Source organism: Pinus tabuliformis, chromosome Q (genome assembly GCF_031772625.1).
Source record: "Pinus tabuliformis cultivar Carrire ecotype Pingquan chromosome Q, CPIR1, whole genome shotgun sequence".
Classification (NCBI taxonomy): Eukaryota; Viridiplantae; Streptophyta; class Pinopsida; order Pinales; family Pinaceae; genus Pinus; species Pinus tabuliformis.
Window position 1 is genome coordinate 1363589332 of NC_142296.1, and position 23175 is coordinate 1363612506.

The 23175-nt window shown below is 40.3% G+C and overlaps 1 protein-coding gene across 4 annotated transcripts in view; it reads left to right on the plus strand.

Moving 5' to 3' along the window:
- The window catches only part of LOC149224988 (binding protein), a 260671-nt gene that overhangs the window by 134351 nt on the left and 103145 nt on the right, over nt 1-23175 (plus strand). For 3 of the 4 annotated variants that reach the window (XM_089386386.1, XM_089386385.1, XM_089386388.1), the window contains 2 exons: nt 3140-3199; nt 3389-3496. In XM_089386386.1, the coding sequence (XP_089242512.1) occupies nt 3140-3199; nt 3389-3496 (168 nt within the window). Of the gene's footprint in view, nt 1-3139; nt 3200-3388; nt 3497-17671; nt 17859-23175 lie in introns of all 4 variants that reach the window. The other variant, XR_016249558.1, reaches the window with a different exon arrangement.

Sequence of the window (23175 nt, forward strand, 5' to 3'; positions counted from 1 at the left end):
TGTGATAGTGGGAGCGTTTTCTGCTCCTCAAAGGCTAAGAAATCTCCTCCAATTCCTCTCCTCAAATTCCAAACAATTCCTGCTCCTCAATCCCATTTACCGAGCCTCCCCACAAATAGCTCCACCACCCTCTGCGCAGTCCTGGGGAAAAAGACGCAGGCCCAGCCACACCAATTCGTTCTGCTGAGAAAAGCACCTCTGCTCCTAGAAATTCCCTCCTTCCGGCAAGTATTTGTGTGAGGAAACAACCCAACAACAACAAATCTCTTCTCTCTGGCCCAATACCTCTCCAAGCCCTGCGTAAGTCCTTTTTCTATGTCCCATTGGTGCCAGGAATTCGTGCTACTGCGTGGTATCCTCCCAGCTATCAAAGAAGAATAGGATTTGCCTCCCTAGGGTGGCACTTGTGGTCCACCGAAGAAGAGGGTGAGATTTCCCCTTGGAAACCTCTAGTGCTAAACAACACCTATGACTCAGCTAAACAGCGTGAGCAACAATATGTAAAATGACAAATTATCAAAAGTGCTCTATGCTACCTTCAACCCCCTATTTATAATTGTTGCCTCATTTTTTGTTGTGGGTCCCTTAGCCAACTATTTCGACCCCCTTCCCACACAATTGACTTTTCCTCTAAGGAGTGCGTATTCGATGAGGGGTGGCCCCCACATTCCATTAAGGTTGGAATTTTGGATTTCTCCTAAGTTCCACGTATCCAAAATGTTTCCAATGCTCAGATTACAAAATTGTGCTAGGCTTAACAATAAAATCTGTTAATCCTATTAAATGTAAAATCAAAATTGGGGATATTACACTATTGCCAAGCGAAGTTGTATTTGAGGTCTCCTTGACCTAGAAAATTCGAAGGTTCATAGTCATAATTCTACTTGACTCCATTTCTCCCCAAAGGATTAGGCACTGGTCCACCCAAAGGTGATCGCCTTAAACCTTTATCATCCAACTCCCTGTCCTTTTCTAGGCCTATCCCATTAGGTCTCCTAGGGCATCATTTATCTTGCAAACCACCTATAAAAAAAGTTTGTTCTCTTGGCCCATACTGCGCTGGTGTGTCTCCTAGGTGCCCTCCAATTTTGAAGAAATTTCAACGGTGGGATTTTGAGATATCTCAAGTCCTGGCCTCGAGATTGAATCTTGCCCTTGGTTTCTGTAGGCTAGAAGTCTCATTGCGACAGTCACAAAGACTTGCATTAAAAATACTTTATTTGGTCCCTTTCCCCCTTTGGAATAGGTCAAACATATCAACGGTTTCTAAACCCTAGCCCCATGACCTACCCCTGGGTCCACTTGGTCCCATACACTATTAAGGATAATTCTTCAAGGATCACTGGGAATCCAAGCGTTTGCAAGAATTTCAAGGCCTAGGAACCTCCATTATAAGATACATACCCCAAACCTAAACCTTGAACTTCCCCTTAAGCCCTTCCTTGAGAACTTTAAACCTTGCCTCCAAACCAAGGAAGCCACATATTTGAGCCTATTTTGTGAATAGGCTTCTAGGATCACCCGTCACCTTATCATTGGTCTATACATTTGGTGATCCTCATCATAACGAGTCTCCTCCCATTAGTGAAAGTCCGTAAAGAGCAGGGAGCCTTAGCCGAGGTGACAGTGGACTATCGCTCCATTGTTGCCCTTAGCCTACTAGTAGCCCTTCAAGGATCCCCTTTTAGGACCCTAGCTAGCTTGAGCAGTAACATGCACCACTTAAAGAGTGTGGACATGCGGGTGCCAAAGCCGAAAGAACCAATAACAAGTTAGACCTGAAGAATGGATGTCTTATATGGGGCTTGTAATGCATGATGGAAAGTGTCAAGTATGGTGTAGGGGATAATGAACATGCTATCTCAATCCAGGTTTTCCAATCTAGGTTTTCCAAGTAGTGCCCTTTCTATGACCTTAAGGCCTCAAGGGAGGTCCGTCTAGACTAAGGTTAAAAATTAGCCCCCCTCGTAAGGTGAGAGAGTAGATTTATGGTCAATATCAATCAATTTTCCAAATTACTGTTTTATCCATACCAAATGCCCAAAAAAATAAAGTATAAGCACCCGATTGTAAAATGATCAAAGTACCTTTTGTATAGTGGCACACCTTCATCCAAGTGTAAGTACCAGATAGGGAAAGCCATATGGCTGACGTAGATGGCGAAGGCACATGGCATATCGTCGTCAAATAGTGGCTGTCAGGGGCTGCTGGCTCGATGGCTATCCGGCTGGCTGTCAATGTACTAGAAAAAATCCCTCCTATGGGGTCACCCATTTTGGTGGGTAACACTTCACTAGGGGTGAATCAATTTAAAGCAATGTTCACTAAGTAATTGGATCCTTTATGTTTTAATGAGTTATATCGTCGTGGAATTCATTTATTTCATTGTTAAGTCTTTGCTCTTTTTGGTTAATCATAATGAATATTTACATAGGCTCTCTTTCTAACCGATTGTATATCTATGGGATACTCCCCTTGGCCTCTTCAGAGCCGGCCAAAAGTGTAGAGGAAGTTGTATTGAGGTGACAGTGATAAAACTCCTATCCATTACTCTAAGGTTGCAGCTGTCTATTGGGATTTTCCACTTAGATGCTAGTTCAGGTGGTAACAGGACACAGCTAGGAAATCCTCACAGATGATGCACCTAAGAGACAAATTGTGGAGGATTGACAAACACACCCCAAGAGCAGGGCCAAAACCATTGAGTCACTGCAGGAAGGGGCCCAGATAAATAACTTTCTTCATCAACTTACTTAGGTAGCCCCTTATTTTCCTTCATGGTTATTAACTTATTTGTAACTTGGAGTATGTACCGTAACATATTATTGACATGTCCAGTATTTACTATTTTCCTATGTAAATTGCATGCCTCTCACAGTGCAGGTGTAAAACTGGTTAAAACTGTACAATCCAAGGCATTTGAATCATTATAATTGATCAAGACTCTTCATAGAATCTCGTACATGCTATTTCTGTTCTTTTTGTAGAGTCAATGTTTTACACTACATTGCTGGTCAGTCTTCATAAAGCCGTGGAAAGATATTTGGACTTTGGCATACGTGGGGGCACTAGTCTCTGCTCTATTTCTCTTCTTCACTGCACTATTGTCTTAACACGATTATATGTGGTTGGAGATTAGGGTGAACCTGCAGAAGCAGACAATCAGGCTTTTTACTACTTGGAGAAAGCAGTTGAGCAGGTACATATTTTTCACTCATTGCCGAAATGAAAGCATATATGTTGAAAGAAAGGCATGAAATGAGAAAATTGTCAGCTTTTTTCCCTCTTTGTTCTTCATCCATGCCATCCAGTTTTCAAAACTTAATCTCTTAATCTGTGTTAAATCTGGTGGTTGGAAATCACTACAATCATGTCTCTGTACTTGCAGCTACAACCGGGGGCTTTATTTTTACTCGGTGCAGTATATTTAGGTGGAGACTGTGTCAAAAAGGATCTGAAATCAGCTGCTTGGTGTTTTCATAAAGCTAGTCAGAAGGTAATTAGTCTGTATATACTCTAGTATTGAACAATATAATGATTAACCAGTGAAATACCTGCATTCTGTGCCTGATATGATGCATTTAAACATGTTCCAACTTCCACCTCACTTAGCTGTGTAATCTTCATTGATAAGTATGCATTCATGGAGGTTTTGTTTACCTGTGCTTGGCACTCATTTTCCTTGACATCTTAGAGCATATATCGTGTCATGTTAAAAAGAGAATCACAGCAAGGGCTAACATGTTTCTGGTTCAGTGTGAACTAGATATGTTTCAGGATTTTACATAGAACAAAGTAATGTAAGTTCCCTGTGTTTGGACATGAAACTACCATGGACCTCACTGGAAGCAGTCCTACCATGCCACTTGTGCTGAAGCCAAAATGTGATCTCAATGTATGTCTAGCTGGTGGCAACCATTACACGTCGTAGGTATCAGGCAGAGGATTGGATAAGTCCATGGATTAAAATTTTGTATTAAAGAAATCCAGATATATATAGAAACAAATGACCTTTGGCTTCATCTTCCCGCAGGTCAGATGGATGTTCCAATTCTCTTATGACTCTTCAATTTCTCCTAGATTAAATATTTACAATAATATTTACTGTATGATGATCCCAAGGATTAGGTATCTGACATTCCCTCTATTCCGAAGGGGTGTTTGTAAGTCCAAACCTCTTTTTGAATTTTTCAAACTTTTCTCTCCCAAGCACTTTGGTGAAGATGTTTGCAATTTGCTCACTTGTGGAACACTGTATTGGCTGAATGGTTTTGGTCTTTGCATCATGTCAAATCAAATGGTAGTTGTGTTGACGTGCTAGGTTCGATCATGGAATTTAGGATTCTTGGCCAACTTGATCGCAGAAGTGTTGTCAATCAAAAGTGGAGTAACATTTATTTGTTTCTTCTGCAAATAATCTAGTATCTTCTTGAGCCACATAGTCTTCCTTGTTGCCTTTACGGCAGCTGCATATTGTCCCTTTGTAGTGGAATCTATTGGAACACACTGCTTGCATGATCTCCAAGATATAGCTGCTGATCCAAGACTCATGAGGTATCTTGAAGTAGACACTCCATTCTCCTTATCTCCATCAAAGTCTGAATCTGCATGTCCAGCTAGTCTGAAGTCCTCCACTTTTGAATGTTTCAGCCCAAAGTCTCAAGTTCCCTTGTAACTCTTTGCAGCACACCAATGCCCTTCACAGGGTTTTTGCATGAACCTAGAAAATGTCCCAACTCAAATGAGATATCTGGTCTGGTAGTAGTAAGGTAGGTAAGGCTCCACACAAGCTGTCTATTTGAGTTGCATCTTAAAATTCATTCCCTTCTTTTGATGTAAGATTTTGCTTCATTGGAGTAGAGAGGATTACAATCAGCCATGCTGAATTTGTTCAACAATTCTCCAATGTACTTTTCTTGGGAAATGAATACATGCTTTGGATTTTGAACTACTTCAACACCCAAGTAGTAGTGAAGATGTCCCTTGTCTGTCATCTCAAAACTCTTCTTCAATTCTTTCTTTATGGATGCAACATACGCTTCATTGTTCCCTGTTATCAAAAGATCATCTACGTACACCACAAGATATACAATAGTTTTTCCAACTTTCTTGACAAACAAAGTCACATCATCAAGATTAAAATGCATGAAATTACCTTCAAAAGATGCTCAACCAGCTTTCATACCATGTGTGAAGTGCTTTCTTTAGGCCATACAAAGACTTGCTGAAATTGCATATCTTATGTTCTTGCAAGGTGTTTTGGGGCAAGTACCTCTCTAAAATTTCAAAATATTTTAAATATTTTGTGGAAAAATTGATAGATGTAGCTAGTAAGAGCTTTAGATTATCAGATCTAGGAGCGGAGTCGGACTCATACTTTTAAGATTTGATAGATTTGGAACTTTTATGCATAGATCTGAAAATTTTATAACTTGGGTTTCTGGGTTTTATTCATTTTTGAATATTTGGGATGTAGGTATTTTTTGTTTTCGTTTTGCAGATGCGGATTTGAAGGAAAAATTTAATTTGAATCCAGATCTAGACCCTGGAGGGTAAGATCTGGCCTTAATACCATTTCTGCAGGGACAAATTATTCAAAACTATTTTCATTCCAAGGATTTCAAATTCAGATTTGAGGATTTTCTAAGAACAAAATTTTAAAGCAAAAATATATTGGTTTGAAATTTAAATTTATGGAGAATTTTTTAAGGTCCTTGGGCTACCATTTTTTTATCCTATTCGCTGCCTGGAAGCTTTAACTTTCTGCTCCCTCTTTTCTGGCTCCTTTGCATTTCAAAAGCCTTCAAAAGTCGCAACTTCTCTCCCTTTGTGTTTTCCTTTTTCTCCTTTTTATTTTTATTTTTTTTCTGCTGCATTTTTCCCTTATCTCCTTTATTCCTCTTCTTTCCCTCTGCGTTTTCCTCCTTTCGCTGCTGCCTTTCCCTCATTTCTTCTACCTGTGCGTGGGTTTTTTCTGCCTGCAAGCTCCTTGCAAGCAGTCCCTTTTTATCCTCTGTGCCCTCTCTTCTCTATCTGCGGCCCTAATCCCTGCTTTCCTTTCTCTTTAGCAGCGACTCCCTCTCCTTTGTGTCCCTAAGCCATATCCTTCCTTTCGCTGCCTGTTCGCTGTCGAGCATTCTCCCTATATGTGTGAACGTCCATCCCTCTTCGCATCTCTTCCCTCGCTGCATAATGCGTCCATGCTACCTGCAAACCTGCACTCAAAAGCCATATGCTTCCTCACCTGTCAGCTCTCTTGCTCCGCGTCCGAGCTCCTCCATCTTTCCCCGCATCCTTCGTTTCCTTTACTGTCTGCTTTCCTCTCCTCACTACCGGCAGCCTGAGCTCTTACCTCCTCTTCATCGCATTATCTCCTCCTTCATGATTTCACTTCATTTCTTTCTTTGTTTTAATATTTTGTTAGGGATAGACAAAAACAAAAGAAATGAAAAACTTTATTTACTTAATCGTTTTTTTTATCATTTCATTTTAGATTTTAATTTTTTAGTGTGGCTTTGATTTTAGAGAGTTTTGATTTTTTTTTTTAATATTTAGTGTGGCTTTAAAGTTAAAAAAAAAATTCGAATTTAAATCTTTATGTGGCCTTTGGCGCATTAAAAATCAAATTAAACCTTTTGCCACATTAATATTTTTCATAAAACTTATCACATTAAAATTGCCAAGGGAATAATATAAATTTCTTATCTAAGTTCCTTTTTGGGTTTTTTTTTGTGTTAGGAGTTTGGGACTTCAAATTTTTTAAAGGAAAATTTTGTGGTGTTAAATTTTTTTAAATTTCTCTATAGTCAAGACACATTTAAATAATATTTAAATCATCTCTAAAGTTTGATTATAGAAAAACAAGATTTTTTTTTTGGATTGGGGTGACTTAGGAAAATCATTTTAATTCCGTAATTGTTTGAAGTGTTCAAGCATTTGAAGTTCATGGTTCTTCATGGTAATTATTTTTTGGAATTTAAGTGCTTAGGTTTTATAATCACTGACATTGGGTTTTTGTGCTTGACATCTATTGAGATTGCTTGTCATTTAATTAACTCTAAGCGCGGTTTTAATTACTTGAATTATTGGATATTTATTGCATATCAATTTTTTTGAAATTTTTTCTAGTAATTGTTAAGTACTCTTTCATGGAATTGTGGTAAATTGCATATCTTTCGTTTCCTAGTTGAGCATCTATATAATTGGCATTTATCTTGAAGATGATATTGAAGAATTAATTTTTGTTCTCTTTGAGCTATAATTGCATTGAATCTCTGAAGTGATAAGCTTGTGATTTAATTTTAATTGGGCATTGTATTGTGATATTTTAAGCATATTGCTAAGAAGTTTATCTTTTCAATCTAGTGAATATGAAAATTCCTACACTCTGAAGGAACCCCTATTGCAGCAAATCTGAATTTACTTCACCTACTTGATTTTGAAATTACATTCATCAAGTTATTCTTTTAAATACTCAAGCTAATTACTTTTGCAGCCTACACTAATATTTGATCTCATGAAATAGAAAACAGAGCAAAGAACAAGATACATAGGATACATTTCTTTTTGGACACAATAGTTGTCGGGAAAACCCAATACGGGAAAACCGGTGCATCAATTCTGAGGGTTTATTATTATGCAGGAGAATTATCTGAATACAAAGCTAGGATGCTCAGCTAGCAATCCTCTACAGAGAAAATACTAGCGGAAAATTTGAGTGAGTTTTACCTCACTTCACCCGATAGATTCCCTGGCAGTTCCAGCTTTCCGCATGGAAGGTAGCTTTCTCCCCCGCGCTGGCACTTCTGACTCTGCGTCAAGATTGTGTGGTCCCAGATTGGCCTAGCATCAGTCCTCTCGGTTTCGGCTGATCCAGCACAAGACTGGCTAACCCCGGCTATTTCTGTGCTGGCTCTGCGTCAGCCTTGCATCACCTTCTCTGCTCTTTGTGTCAGCTCTCCTGGCTGTTTCGGCAGTTCTCAGTAGTTCCGGCAGTTCCCGGTAGTTCCGACAGTTCCCAACAGTTTCAGCTGTTCGGACAGTTCTGGATTCTTCGTGACAGACAACTTTTCTGCGTCAGCTCTTCTGGCTTTTGCACTGCCTCTGCGTCAACTCTCCCGGCTGTTTCGACAGTTCTTGGTAGTTCCAACAGTTCTCGGCAGTTTCAACGATTTAGGCAGTTTTGGATTCTGTGTGACAGGCAACTTTTCTGCATCAGCTCTCCTGTCTACTACGCTGCCTCTCTGCAAGCTCTCTCCGCCTCTTTGTTCTGTATTTTCCAGAAAGTCCTTCTCCCGGATTTTCTCTGCCCCTCAGCTGCAAGATTTCCCCAATCGATTTTCCTCCTGAGAACTTCTCACCTTAGAAAATCGATTTCCTCAATCTCTCTTTGTGTGTTTTCGAATGAACCCTAAGCCTCCATTTTATGCTTTTCTTGTTGAGTCTTCAACAACCGAGATTAAGTCTCTAATCAACGACTAAGTTTAAAACATGATTTGATCCACCTTCTAGATCATTCTCACCTATATTTTGATTAATACCCATTAATATTTTAATTTCCCTAAGTTTAGACTTAGTAACTCCATTAAAAATATTAATTATTTCAATAAAATACAATTCGGGTGGAATTTCACCAAACGGTTTCTGGGTTTTTTAGAATTCATGTGCCTGAGCCTCTCCACCAATTTTCAAGGCTAGAGCACTTGCGATGCTACCAAAAACTAACACTCCCTCTTAGTAAGGAAAGTGCTCTAGCAACAATGTGCACTCGCATGCTGCTCTGTTTCTGAAGCACCTCCTTTCTACACTGCTGCTGCCACCAACAATGTGTTGTTGTTGCTACTGTACTGCTGCCCATGACACTGCCACTGCCACTGCCACTGCTGCATCTGTACTACAAGTCCCTCTCAAACACTGCATCTGCTATGCTGCTAGTACTGCCACTACTAACACTGCATCCGTACTGCAACTCAGTCGCTGAGAGAAGCAACTGAAAAACATCCAAAATTAGCTAAACTTAACTGTGTTAAGCATAATACAATGAATGTCGGAATGTTGATTTGGGGTACCATCGGATGTGCTCTAGCCACGAAATTTGGTGGAGAGGTTGGGGCACATGAGATCTCCAATACGCAGAAAGGGTTTGAGCAGATTCTAAACAGTTTGAGAAATATTATAATAATTAATATTTCTAATGGAGTCCGTAAGGCTAAGCTTAGGGAAATTAAAATATTAATGTGGATTAATATAAAACTGTGTTAGAATGGTCCAAAAGACATGAATCAAGCCAAATTTAATCTTAGCCGTTGATTAGGGACTTAATCTCGGCCGTTGATATGTCAACAAGAAAAGTATAAGAGGAGGCTTGAGGGTCACTTGGAGAGTACACCAGATGATCAGTGATTCTATTCTCTAGAGTGGGGTTTGCTAAGAGAGATAGAATCAGTGATTGGAGTTGCAACTGAGGGGTAGTGAGTACAGAGAGACAGAGAGGTAGAGATAGTGCCGGGAGATTAGCACAGGAGCTAGAGAGAGTGACGCAGTAGCAACCAGGGCTCACGCAGGGCCATGCAGAGGCAGCGAGGAGCTGCGCAGTGCTTCAGTGAAGCCAGCGTAGTTGACGCAGAGGGCCAGAAGGCTGACGCAGGCCCATTCAGGGTGACGCAGGGCCAACACTAGGCAGAGAGAGGCTGATGCAGTCCAGAAAGGCAGACGCTGGGGTTTCTGGGGCAGATTTGAGTTGAGGAGTTGCTGGAGGGTTTATCCGGGGTTTCAACTGGGACATTTGTCTTAGACTAAGAGGTACTACTACCAAGGGCATTCTCTGTTGGGTAGGCCACATTTGGCACCCAGATTGTACTCTGAAATTGCTTAATAAAAAAACCCTGAGATAGCTACACCGATTTTCCCGCATTGGGTTTTTCCAGGGACATTGGTTCAAAAATAACGGTGTCATTTTGTGTGCTTGTATCTGTTTCCTTCAGTTGATGATCTGTAATATGTTGAGCATGTACTAGTGTTTATTTTCAGTGTTTACATTGTAAATAACTTGTTAAGTAACGGAACAAGTAGGTAGGAATAAATCAGTAAAGTGCATGGAGGGTTTCTAACTGGTAGACATAGAAACTTCAACATGGTATTAGAGCGTGGTTGCAGATCACAGGAGAACTGAGGACATCAGTGGAGTGGAGCAATAACAACAAAAAACAACTGTCTCGAGTGACAGAAGCTGTTCCTAGTAGAGCAACAACAAGGGAAGGGTGATGCAGTGCTTGCGTCATCAAGGGTGAGCCAGGAAGAGGCAGCGTAGAGGCCAAGGGAGGCAAAGGGAGGCTCACGCAGAGCCACACAGAGGGCCAAAGGGCTGTGATGCAGTTGGCTGAGGAGGCCGAGTTGCTGGTGCTGGGATTGCGTAGAGCCTAGGAGCTCTCAGCTTTAAGTTGCTGGGGTTTAAGAGGCTGTGGGAAAGTTGCAGAGTGGAGCTGGTGGGGTATTGTAGTCAAAATAGTACCTAATAGGGCAAGGCCAAGGAGGAGGGAGTTGCTATCGAGGCAGATTTCTAGCCAAGGAATTCGGATCAGTGTTGCTGTTGCACAGACGATCGGAGAGGGGCAACTTGACGTTGGTAGAAGGATTTTCAGGTGGGAAATTAGGACTCAAAGGGAGTTCAGAAGAGTACTTCCAGACGGGAAGTAGAGAGACTCAGTAGGAGTTGAACCGAGAACTTCCAGATGAGAAGTGGAGAGACTCAGCAAGAGTCAAACCGAGAACTTCCAAACGGGAAGTGGAGAGACTCAGCAGGAGTCGAACCGAGAACTTCCAAACGGGAAGTGGAGAGACTCAGCAGGAGTCGAATAGAGAACTTCCAGATGGGAAGTAGACTCAGCAGGAGTGGAATAGAGAACTTCCAGATGGGAAGTAGACTTAGCAGGAGTCGAACAAAGAACTTCCAGGCTGGAAGTAGAGAGACTCAGAGGATTCAACAGGAAGAGCAGAGAGATGGCCTTGAATGGGTTGAGGGATCAGGACAGGTTGGATGAGGCACCCACCTCAACTTTGTCATCTAGAAGGCTAGGATCCTTTCTGTTCTTTGTGCCATGAGTGCACACACGCCACTTGAGCGAAAGTGGGGAGACATCGAGCTGTAGTCAGACGGACTACAGGTGATGAGGGGCAGGATCCTCAAGGTACCCAGCCTCTTGGATTAGACTATGCTACAGGAGCCTCGAAGAGGAGTAGCAGGACTGGCTGATGTGGGTAGAGATGGATGCGGATGGAGCAGCAGAGAGAGCTATAGTGCAGAAGTCCTGAGACAGCGCGAGGCTAGCAGGCTGTAGCAGTGCGAGAGGCATGGGAGTGTTGCACTAGTACAAGATGGCACAGAGAGCGCTGCAACGGTGCGAGATGCAGGGAGTTGTTGCAGCAGGGCAAAGGTCTGAGAGGGAGCACTTGTTAGCGGCAGAGGGAGCTTCAACATCAGCGAGTGTCTCTAGCCTAACAAAGAGGTCAGATTTGGGAGATCAGTTACTTACTTCTCAGTAACTGAGTTGCAGTGTAGCAGTGGGCAGCACGATGCAACATGATGAGAGGAGTTGCAGTGCGGATGCAGCGTTGGGAGAAAGGACCAGTAGCGGCACGGATGCAGAAGGAGTTGCAGTACGGATGCAACAGTGGCAGTGGCAGGGCCATGGGTAGCAGTACAGGACGCAGCAGTGCAGAGGATGTTGGGCAACAGGCCTAGCATCAGCACAGGGACCGATGCCAGATGATCAAGGTGATACACAGTGAGGAGTATTGCTAGAGCACAATCCTCACTAAGAGGGAGTGTTGATTTGGAGTAGCATCGAATGTACTCTAGCCACGAAATTTGGTGGAGAGGTTGGGGCACATGAGATCTCCAATACCCAGAAAGGGTTTGGGTAGATTCTAAACAGTTTGAGAAATATTAAAATATTTAATATTTTTAATGGAGTCCCTAAGTCTAAACTTCGGGAAATTAAAATATTAATGTGGATTAATATAAAACTGTGTTAGAATGGTCCAAAAGACATGGATCAAGTCAGATCTAATCTTAGCCGTTGATTAGGGACTTAATCTCAGCTGTTGATATGTCAATGAGAAAAGTATAAGAGGAGGTTTGAGGGTCACTTGAAGAGTACACCAGATGATCAGTCATTCTATTCTTTAGAGCGGGGTTTGCTAAGAGAGAAGGAATCAGTGATCGGAGTTGCAGTTGAGGGGTAGTGAATACAGAGAGACAAAGAGGTAGAGATAGTGCCGGGAGATTAGCGCAGGAGCCAGAGAGAGTGACGCAATAGCAGCCAGGGCTCACACAGGGCCACACAGAGGCAGCTAGGCGCTGCGCAATGCCTCAGAGAGGCCAGCGTAGCTGACACAGAGGGCCAGAAGGTTGACGCAGTCCAGAAAGGCAGATGCTAGGGTTTCTGGGGCAGATTGGAGCTGAGGAGCTGTCGGAGGGTTTATCAGGGGTTTCAGCCGAGACATTTGTCTCAGATTGAGAGGTACTACTGCCAAGGGCATTCTCTATTGGGTAAGCTGGATTTGGCACCCAGATTGTACTCTGAAATTGCTTAATAAGAAAACCCTCAGATCGCTGCACCGATTTTCCCGCATTGGGTTTTTCCAAGGACATTGGTCCAAAAATAACGGTGTCATTTTGTGTGCTTGTATTTGTTTCCTTCAGTTGATGATCTGTAATATGTTGAGCATGCACTAGTGTTTATTTTCAGTATTTACATTGTAAATAACTTGTTAAGTAACATAACAAGTAGGTAGGAATAAATCAATGAAGTGCATGGAGGGTTTCTATGGTAGACTTAGAAACTTCAACACGGAATCTGACTGCTGCTGATTCTGACCCTCTGAATCTTCTGCGCTGCAGCGAACTCCTGTACTGTTGCCAACCTTGCTCTGCACTGATTAGTCTTTGCTCCTAAGCTACTGTATCTGTCCTCCAAACAATCCACTGCATCATCTGACACTAAGTCCATCTCGCTACTGCTGAATCTTGGGCTCCCATAGCAAGGAATTGATCCAAGAGGTGGACTCCTCAAGGATCTTACCCATCTGTAGCTCTTTCGAACTACAACTCTAAATCTCCCCACCTCCCTCCTAGAGATGTGGCTGCCATCTCTGCCAAATGTCGAATGACCTCCTCTCTCCTCTACACAACACTAGACCAGCCTACGCACTCCCTGCTGGAGCTTGTAGATATGCCCATCTCTGCTGCTGTTCAGCAAGTGAAGATTCAGACTCCTTGGCTGGAAGTCCTCTGAGGAGAAAATTCACCTACTATGTGTCTTTGCTCTTTTCTGGTGGATTTCTGCCCTAGTAGAAATTACATCCTTCAAGCACTGTGTTGAGGCTCTGCGTTACTCCCTCTGCCTCTGCAAACTCATGAACTAGAAATCGTACCTCTCTGTCGTCTCACTCAGAGAGAGATTTCCTCGGATCTGCTTCTCAGCAAGGACTGTGCAATCCCTTCATGGGAATTCGAATTGCTGCGAAGTGCAGCTTTCGTCCTCACTGCTCAACACTTGATCTTCTCTTTCTGTTTCAAAGTGAATGCTCTGATACGATGTGAAAATTCCTACACTCTGAGAGAACCCCTACTGCAACAAATCTGAATCTACTTCACCTACTTCATTTTTAAGTTACATTCATCAAGTTATTCTTCTGAATACTGAAGCAAATTACTTCTGCAACCTACACTAATACTTGATCTCATGAAACAGAAAGCAGAGCAAAGAACAAGATACATATGACACACTTATTTTTGTACACAATAGTCCTCGGAAAAACCCAATGCAGGAAAACTAGTGCTGCAGTTTTGAGGGTTTATTATTATGCAGGAGAAATATCTGAATACAAATCTAGGTTGCTCAGCTAGTAATCCTTTACAGAGAAAATACTGGCGGAAAATCTGAGTGAGTTTTACCTCACTTCACCTGGCAGATTCCCCGACAGTTCCAGCTTTCTGCGTGTAATGTAGCTTTCTCCTCTGCGCTGATTCTTCTAGCTCTCCGTCAAGACTGCGTGGGCTGAGATTGGCCCAACGTCAGCCCTCCTGGTTCCGACTGATCTGGCACAAGACTGGCTAACCCTGACTATTTCTGCGTTGGCTCTGCGTCACCTTTTCTGCCCTCTGCGTCAGCTATCCCGGCTGGTTCGACAGTTCTGGATTCTGCGTGACAGGCAGCTTTTTTGCGTCGACTCTCATGGCTAATGCATTGCCTCTACGTCAGCGCTCCCGGCTGTTCCGGCAGTTCCCAACAATTTTGACAGTTTCGACTATTCTGACAATTCTGGATTCTGTGTGACAGGCAGCTTTTCTGCGTCAGGTCTCTCGGCTACTATGCTGCCTCTCTGCAAGCTCTCTCCGCCTCTCTGTTCTGTATTTTTCGGAAAGTCCTTCTCTCAGATTCTCTTTGCCCCTCAGCTACAAGATCTCCCCAATTGATTTTCCTCCTGAGAACTTCTCACCTCAGAAAATCGATTTCCTCAATCTCTGTGTGTGTTTCCAAATGAACCCCAAGCCTCCATTTTATACTTTTCCCGTTGAGTCTTCTACGACCCAGATTAAGTCTCTAATCAACGACTAAGATCAAAACATGACTTGATCCACCTTCTAGATCATTCTCACCCATATTTTGATTAATACCCATTAATATGTTAATTTCCCTAAGTTTAGACTTAGGAACTCCATTAAAAATATTAATTATTTTAATAAAATACAATCCGGGTGGAATTTCACCAAACGGTTTCTAGGTTCTTTAGAACTCATGTACCTTAGCCTCTCCACCAATTTTCAAGGCTAGAGCACTTCAAATCGTAGCATAAGCGCTTTCAAATCCTTGAATTTAACTTCATTTTGGCTCCATCTTCTAATCATCTCGTGCATTTGCATATTAGGTTACCCTTGCATAATTAAAATTTACTTTCAAGCATAAGCTTGGTCAATAGAAAGATAGATACCCTTTCAATTTTGCTTGAGAAACCTGCTTTTAATAGTACTTAAAACGGTGACCTTGCAATCATTAGAACCACAACTCTCTGTAGTGCCGGAGGCACTAGGTATGTTGGATTTTCAGGAGAGGTATCGTTAATCACACCTTAGTGTGCTTCACCTTATCTTCTCTCTGCCATTTACTACAGAATCAGACTCAATATAGAAAGGATCGAAGGGTTAAAACTTAGATAGGCATTTAACTAAAATTAACCAAGATTCCTGCATCTCACATTAGTTTTAGGATCTGCATTTCATATAAGATAGTTATTCATCCAAGTAGCAGTTGTTCATCAATTACTTGGTCTTAAATTTCTTAGCAAGATTGTTGACTCCATAAGGCACTAGTATCAATCACTTAAATCTAATCAAATCCTATTAGGTCTTGCTAAATCTAAAGCAAGTACTTGGTCGCTTGATTGTGTCTCCTGAACTGGTTGGTTCCCAACTAGTTCTTCTCCATTCCATTTTCGTAGGGTCTACACACCTTAGCCTACTGTTGGGAGACAACTTAAGTGGAGAGATTGGGGATCAGGGTGATAGCCCCCGATTTGAGCCGTTATCGCGGTCCCTAGACATTTTGTGCGACAACATTGTCAAACTTCAAGTATCATTGTATCCATCCAAGATCTTACAACTCCCTCTTTCCAACTGAGGTAAGTGAACTTCTTCCCTTTTATGCTGCCATCTAATTGACTTCTATGTTGCATACCTCAAATTGCTCCCTCCTTCTTAATCTTCATGCGTTGCCATGTTCTTCCAATTCTTCCATTTGCGAGTCAAGCTTAGACAGATCATGCCTTGATTTGCAACCTTTATTAGAAGACTATGAAAGAACAAAAGGACAAAGTACAATGATAATAGCAATAGTAGTAATCAAGGAGATGTAGAGTACTTATCTTTTCAATAAGGTCAACTCCCTCTTAATCTTGGACTTGTTGACCAATCTTGTTCCCACATCAGCATGATGTCATTCCTGTCATTCTTAAGAGCTAAGTTTTCTTTTTTACAATGGAAACGATTAGTTAGGGTTTTTGTTCCTAGGGTTTTCTAACTCAAACCTTTGCTAGGGTTTACCAACCCAAGATTCTCCAAAGTCTTCAAGATCTGCTATTTAAGAATTGCAAATTCTACAAACATACTAAATAGTTAGTTGCAAAACCGTAGAGATGCTATTGATAAGCCATCTATATACGATTTCGTTTGTAGGTCATAAAGACCTAGTCTTCATGTGCAAGGAGAGACTTCAAATGTTATATGAATGATCTCTAATATGTTACTAATTTTTCAAAAGGGCATGAGATCATTAGCTTAATCTTCTTTAAAATTTTTACCATGACCTAGAAAATTTAGCATCATATGCAACATAGTTTGCAAGACAACTTTGAAATGAACAAGAATTATACATACCTCATTTGACCTTACGTTATCCCTTCTTGAAAAGATTCTGTTCTTTGACTTTTCTTTAGTGGACATGGATCTTTTTCCTCCAACAAACATACTTCAGATCTAGCAGACCTCATTGTATTAGTAGGTCGGCTTTGTTGATGCAAATAGTCCTTATAAGTACTGGAAGGGAGTTTTGGTAACATAGTTGCTTGATGTATCACTGAGGATGCAGTCTTTATGCACATAAATAGGCCTCAGTAATTCAGCGCCTTTACCACAGAGATTATATATAGATTCTCGGCTTCTATTCACAGAGATGATTCACAGGATTTTGACTTCTTATCACAGAATGTATAGCACAGAATTTCGGCCATTTACTTCAGTAACTAACCACACACTTCGACTCTTTATCCATAGATTTGGATCTCAGATTTTCAGTCCTGTAGCATGGAATTAATCACAAAATTTTTGGTTCCTTTTGCACAGTGGTATACCATAAAGAAGCTTGGCCTTTTGAGAGATAGATCACAAATAAAACTTGTTTCTTGACTTGCTTCATAATTACTTCTTACTTTTCACTTTTCTTAGGGATTCCTTATAAATTCATATTTGCCTTTTTTCTTCAACTACAAACTTCATATCTTTCAAACCCTTTTTTTTAATTAACCTTTCAAATTTTCTTGTCTTCTTTTGTTTTGTGTGTTGATGAGCTTCAATTGAGAGATGTGAATGTACTGTAGATGGTCTATCTCCATAAGTGAATGGATGCTTTGCTTTTATACTTGGATGTCATGTACATTGAAATAAAATGGCTTATATAACTTACAATCCATAGTAGCAGTTTTCTTATGGTGAACTTGGATACCTCAAAAGTACATTGCCATATTGAGTTCAAATATCACAAAGAATTATTGCCACTATAAGATTTAAATGTCACAGATTTTCAAGAAGCATGGTATTCACTTCTACGTCTAACATCTCTATATGAATAGTGCCATATTAAACTCAGATACCTAGAATATATTACCTCAATAAGTTCGAATTCCATAGAAGATAGAGTAGTTCAAATTTCAGAAAACAAGTTGTCACAGTAACTCAAATGTTACAGGATATATGCTGCTACAGAAGTTCGGGTGCCACAAACCTGTATTGCATTAGGAATTTTGGGTATCTCAGAATTGTCTTGCCTTAGGAACTTAAATTTTCGTGCCTCTAAAAAACTTGCTCTCAAGTCTTCAGACTTTGTCTTCTGTGTAGGAGTCGCAGACCTTGATCAAGCCATTTCAAAGATTCAGATTTGTACTACAAACTACTGTCAATGCCACAAAACCTTGTTCAAGTTATCAAAGGATTCAGACTTTAGCTCCAGACATGCTGCTTCTTTGATCTACCTTAGCTATGATACCATGTTCAAATTCCAATGCAAGGGGAATTTCTTATCATGGTAATTACTTGTGATTGTTTATGTATATACTTTCCATTTAGTTTTTACTTCATTCATTAGATCAGCAGACAATTACACAAAGACAATGCACAAAAATGACAAGAGACACAAAAAATCAGGCTCCAAGATAGGGCAAAACCCACAAGCAAAAAACTCGTCAATCCTTTCCTTGTAGATTCTTCATCAAGAGAAATCCAAGTCGAACTAACCAGTGATCAAGTGCCAAGTCATTCCTCCAATTCCGCTTTCTTATAGCTAATGTCATCAGAGATAATAGTCTTCCACAAGTAGCTCACTTTACTCCGGAAATCTGTGCTTTAGGATCTACCATGGTTAGCTTGCATATGAATCTCAGAGTTTGCCACAGATTGTTCACATTTGTATCTAATAACTTGCCATAGGTTGCTCGCATATGTATCACAAAACTTGCCATTTGCTGACATATCTAACAACAGGTTGCTTGCATATATATCACAGAACTAGCCACAGGTCCAAGTTTGTCTTTCTTAAGAACCTTTGCATTCAGCCTCAGACATCCAAATTCTACGTCACAAATCATCACTGAATTTCTCATGCCAAATGATGGAGGATAGGTGCCAATTTATAGTTGTTTCTCCATGCGAAGGGTCACGTCCTTTGGGCAGGCCAACATGAACTTTAAGAGGGTCGACTTGGAAACTGAATGAGACAAATGACACTTGACAAAAAATGAATTTTCTTCTTTTCATATGGTCATGAAGAACATGCCCTTTTGACTTTTTCTTTTGACCAAAATAAAGCATGAACATGCTTGATAAAAATAATAACAATAATAATTTTTCTTGTTTTTGTTTTTACATAAAATATATACAAGTACATTGGCAATTATGAAGTCCGAACCTGGTTACAATTCCAACAATTAGGCTATTTTCACAACCATGTGATGCTATTTTCACAACCATGTGATGAATCTTCCACCTATTCTGTGCTAACAAAGCCAACAAAGCACGAATGGTAACTCATTTTGCTGTGGGGGCAAAAGTCTCCTCATTGTCTATGTCTTCTTTTTGTGCATATCTTTTAACTACAAGCCTTGTCTTATGCTTGTCAAGTGAGCTGTCATGTCCCCAATAAATAATTTCCTAAGTAAAATCATCATTTTTGCAATTTTGGTGTTAGGGAATATTTTGGCATATAAAACTTAGGAAAAGTGGGTTATGGAGGCCCCACTTAATTTTTGGAGGAAAAAAGAGAAATAAACAATAGAGGAAAAAGAAATATTTTTTGTTAAGTGAAATATGGGGACCACCAAAGAGGGAAATTCGATCCCCTTGAGAAATTCGCATTAGAAGGAAAGAAAAAAGAAGGGGAGTTTGAACTTGTGGAGAGAGGGGACCACTAAGGGAAAAAGGAACAACATCTATAAATAACACATTGGGGCTCCACTTTTGCATCTTTTGCTCATTATTTTCTGAAGATCGAATTCTCTCTTGGAGGTTGTTCAGCACAAGAGAAGCAGAGCTGTTTAGCTCAAGAGTTTCAAGTGAACTCTCCCTCATTTTGGAGAACATCGAGTGTCTCCCTAGTGAGGCTTTGGGGGAGTCTATTTTAGGACTTCCATTGGAGTTTATTGCAGAGTATTCTCTCAAAAATTCGCTATTTCTGGGTGCAAAAGACAAACCCCAGAGGTTATTTGGAGCATCATTTGTCTATTGCAGGTTCCGGGTATTTACAGGAGATTTTCTACTGGTTAGAGGAGAAGTTTGGCACCATTTTTCAGATCTGTTCCTATATCTTTTAGCTAGGCTGAATTTTCTCTTATAGAGCCTGCGCAGGGGTTGGAGAACAAAGTTTTTGTTGGTGTTTGGTGCTGGCATTTGTCGAAGGATTTGAGTCGAGAGTGATAGCTATTTGCTGAAGGATATTGTGCACAAATTTCTCAGCCATTTGCAAGAAAGTTTTATTATTTCTCAGCAATTTCTTTCTGGTTGGGCGCAAAACTATGTAGCTGGGAAATTCACACCTATTTTGGGCATTTCAGGAGAATTGGAATTACCCCAAACGATTTCTGGGTTTTGTTGGTTTGGGTGTGAGGAGCCTGTAGGTAATTTTATAGAATTTTCCGGGCGGTATTCAGGCCAGAATCGTACATTCTTATAGTAGGGTGTATTGCTGGTTTGTCGCGCAGTTTGCATCACATTGTGGGTTCGATTTTGGCTTGGAGTTAGGCCAAACCTTTTTAGGATATTTTTGGGTTATAGGAGAGGAATCTGTGGCTGCGATTTCAGATCGATCCAGGTATTAGGAGGTCAAAATTTTAGTTTCCTTCCAGCAGCAATTAGAAGAATCCCCGAGGAGTGCGCAGATTTTGTGGGAGCCATTTCGAGTAGCTGGATTAGTGATATCTCAGTTGGGGTTTTCCTATCTTGCATAGTAGGCCTAGGTTCTGTCATTCCTTGCCATTTATGTACTCATATTTCTATATTAATAAAATGGCTCAGTTGTTTGGCTCAATTTCTTGTGTATTTTGATGTGCATGTTTGGAATTTGTTTATTATTGCTGCTTCCTTGTACATGTCTCCATTATTTGTTGTAAATTTCAATTTGGAACATTGCATGAGCCATATGATTTGTACTTGTTCTTGTAGAACCACTTGTAGCTAATTGGTTTGGTTCCAAATGGAGGGCTCACCAGCGTCCATGTGTTAGAGAATCTAGGGCAAAATAGTGTTGTGGTGATTCTTCGAGACTTGATAACAATTTGTGAAGTCTTTTTACTTTTTCTTAGTTAGCTTATACCTCTTCTTGTTCTTATTAGTGCATATGTGTGTGCTTCATCAAACTGCTACCAAAAAAAAATAATAATAACACAAAATTTGGCTCTTTGCCAGGGACAATCCCTCTCCACTCTTGAGATGGAAACCCTTTGTAAGTTTTCTCTTATTGAAGCTTCTTATTTGAACAACTGCCAAACCCTAGACCCTTGACTAGGACGTCCTCCAAGCATGAGTCAAATCCTTCCTCTTTCTGCACTGTCACTTCCGGCATATCTTCCGTCACTTCTTTCGGCACTTTATCTTTTAGGTTAGGAAACCCTAGAATATTAGGGCTTCTCTTCTTCGCTATAAATAGATCTTTCTTCACCTTTCTTTGGATACCTTGTGGACCTTAATACACAACTAAAGGAGGATGCTTATGCTGCTGCCCTAAATAGTAGTCAAACCCTTCCAACACCTCACACGTGTGATTGTTTCTAGCCCTAGAAACAATCCTTTTCTTCCTCAGATTTGTCCCTCCTTCCTTTGCTTGTGAGCCCACCTTCAACGCTGGAGTAGGAGACTTTTGTTTACTTATTTGTTAGCCCAAACCATAAAGAAAATATCATTGCAACCTTGCTGTTGTTCTGGCTGTAGATTTGTCCTTGAATTCTTCTCACGTGTGGTTGTAGCAGCTTCAGATTTCACCTTTTTCCCTTCGCTGTTTTGTTTCCTTCCTACACTGCCCTTGTAGCCCTCTCTCTCACCTTTTTCTTCGTCTTACTTTGTCCTCCTTGCTTACGGATTTTAGAGATATGATTGTGTGTATACAAATGAGGAGTGGACAACCTCTATTTATAGAGGTCTGTCCCTCCTCCTTTAAGCTAACTTGACAGTCTCTTAGGCCAACTTGCATTTGCATTATATTTCAACATTTATTCATCGTTTTTGCTGCTTGTAGACTTCATTGCTGCTAGGAGAGGATTTGACTTGCCTTGGAGGTATTCCCATGACCTTGTATGACACCATACATGATGTAACATGCCCTCAAGGGATCTCATCATAATTACATTTTGACTTTGACTCCCTAGAAGCACTTCAAAATGTGCTTGACCTATTTTCAATGAGCAAGAAACTCATTGACAAATAATATCAAAATAAATTCTTTTTTTCTTGAATAAGTACAAATATCAAAATTACATATATGAAGACCGAACCTAGTTACATTTTCTCCAACACTCCCTCTTAGCAATCCATCTGTTATAGCATTATTATCCATCAGGATTGTCATAGTGCAAGGCCTTGACTAACAACTTCATCTCTTCACGAGACCATGAGCCACAATGCTAGCGAGACTAATGATTTATAGACACCTTCATCATTGTCTCTCAAGGTACATACCCACCCGGGTGTTCTCGAGTATGACCTTCTAGGACTATTCTTATCTTGGGTTCCTAACGCTCAAAGAATATCGGTCCTCTTACCTACTCTTGTCTTGGATGCCCTACACATCCTCAAAGAGTATCGAATGCCAGATGATTACCTAATCCTCCTGTTGTCGCGCGGATTGGCACGACAACGCTCGGACCGGGGGCTGTCACTCTGATCCCCGATCCCTCCGTTTAAGCCTGTCTCCCGCGGCTAAGGGGGGTAGACCCTGCGAGATAATGAAGACCAACTGCCAAACAGTTGGTTTGGGAGACACGAGATACGATATAAAAAAGCACAAAAATGATTCGATTAAATTAGCAGACCAGTGCCTTAAGAGATCGTTATTAAGATGATTACTTGTTAAATGATATATAAAAGATGGACCATGAACAACGATCATCTATCTTCAGCTAAAACACCATGCTCCTAGAATGACAAAAAAACGATATCCAACAGCTAAAAATTCGAAAAGATGAATGCTTTAAATCACCACGAGAATCATAAACCATCATCCAGATATCAATGTCGCATCTCGGCTTGAAAACTTTAGATCTCAGCAATAAAGATATAATGTGAAAGTAACTGAAATCTGGCCAAAGTAATTTCCCACAAAATTTTTATTTTTTTTAAATTTTTTAAATCTCTTTCAATTTTTTTTTTTTTTTTTTTTTTTTAATATTATAAAAATGAAAAAAAAAAAAAAAAATCTAAAATAATTAAAATTCTAAAACTAAATTAAACTAAAACCTAAATTACTTTAAATTAAAATCTAAAATTAAAAGCTATAAAACGATAATTACAAAATCTAATTAAATGAAACCTTTTTTATTTTTTTCATTTTTTATAACCAAACTAAAATCAAAATTAAAATCTAATTAAAAATTCTAATCTAAACCAAAAGAAATAAATGAAAACTAATTACAAACTGCACATTAAAATGAAAATCTAACCCCCTTTTTTTTTTATGCGAGACTTTATAAAGGAAAATGACAAACCCTAACTAAACATTATCACACCTATACCTACGCATAACAAACACATCGAATTCATTTTTTAGTTTTTGATTTTTTCATAATATAAAGAAAACTAAATGTAATGAAACGAAACTAAGACTATGCTAGCCTACGCTACAGAAAACCGCAAATATCCAA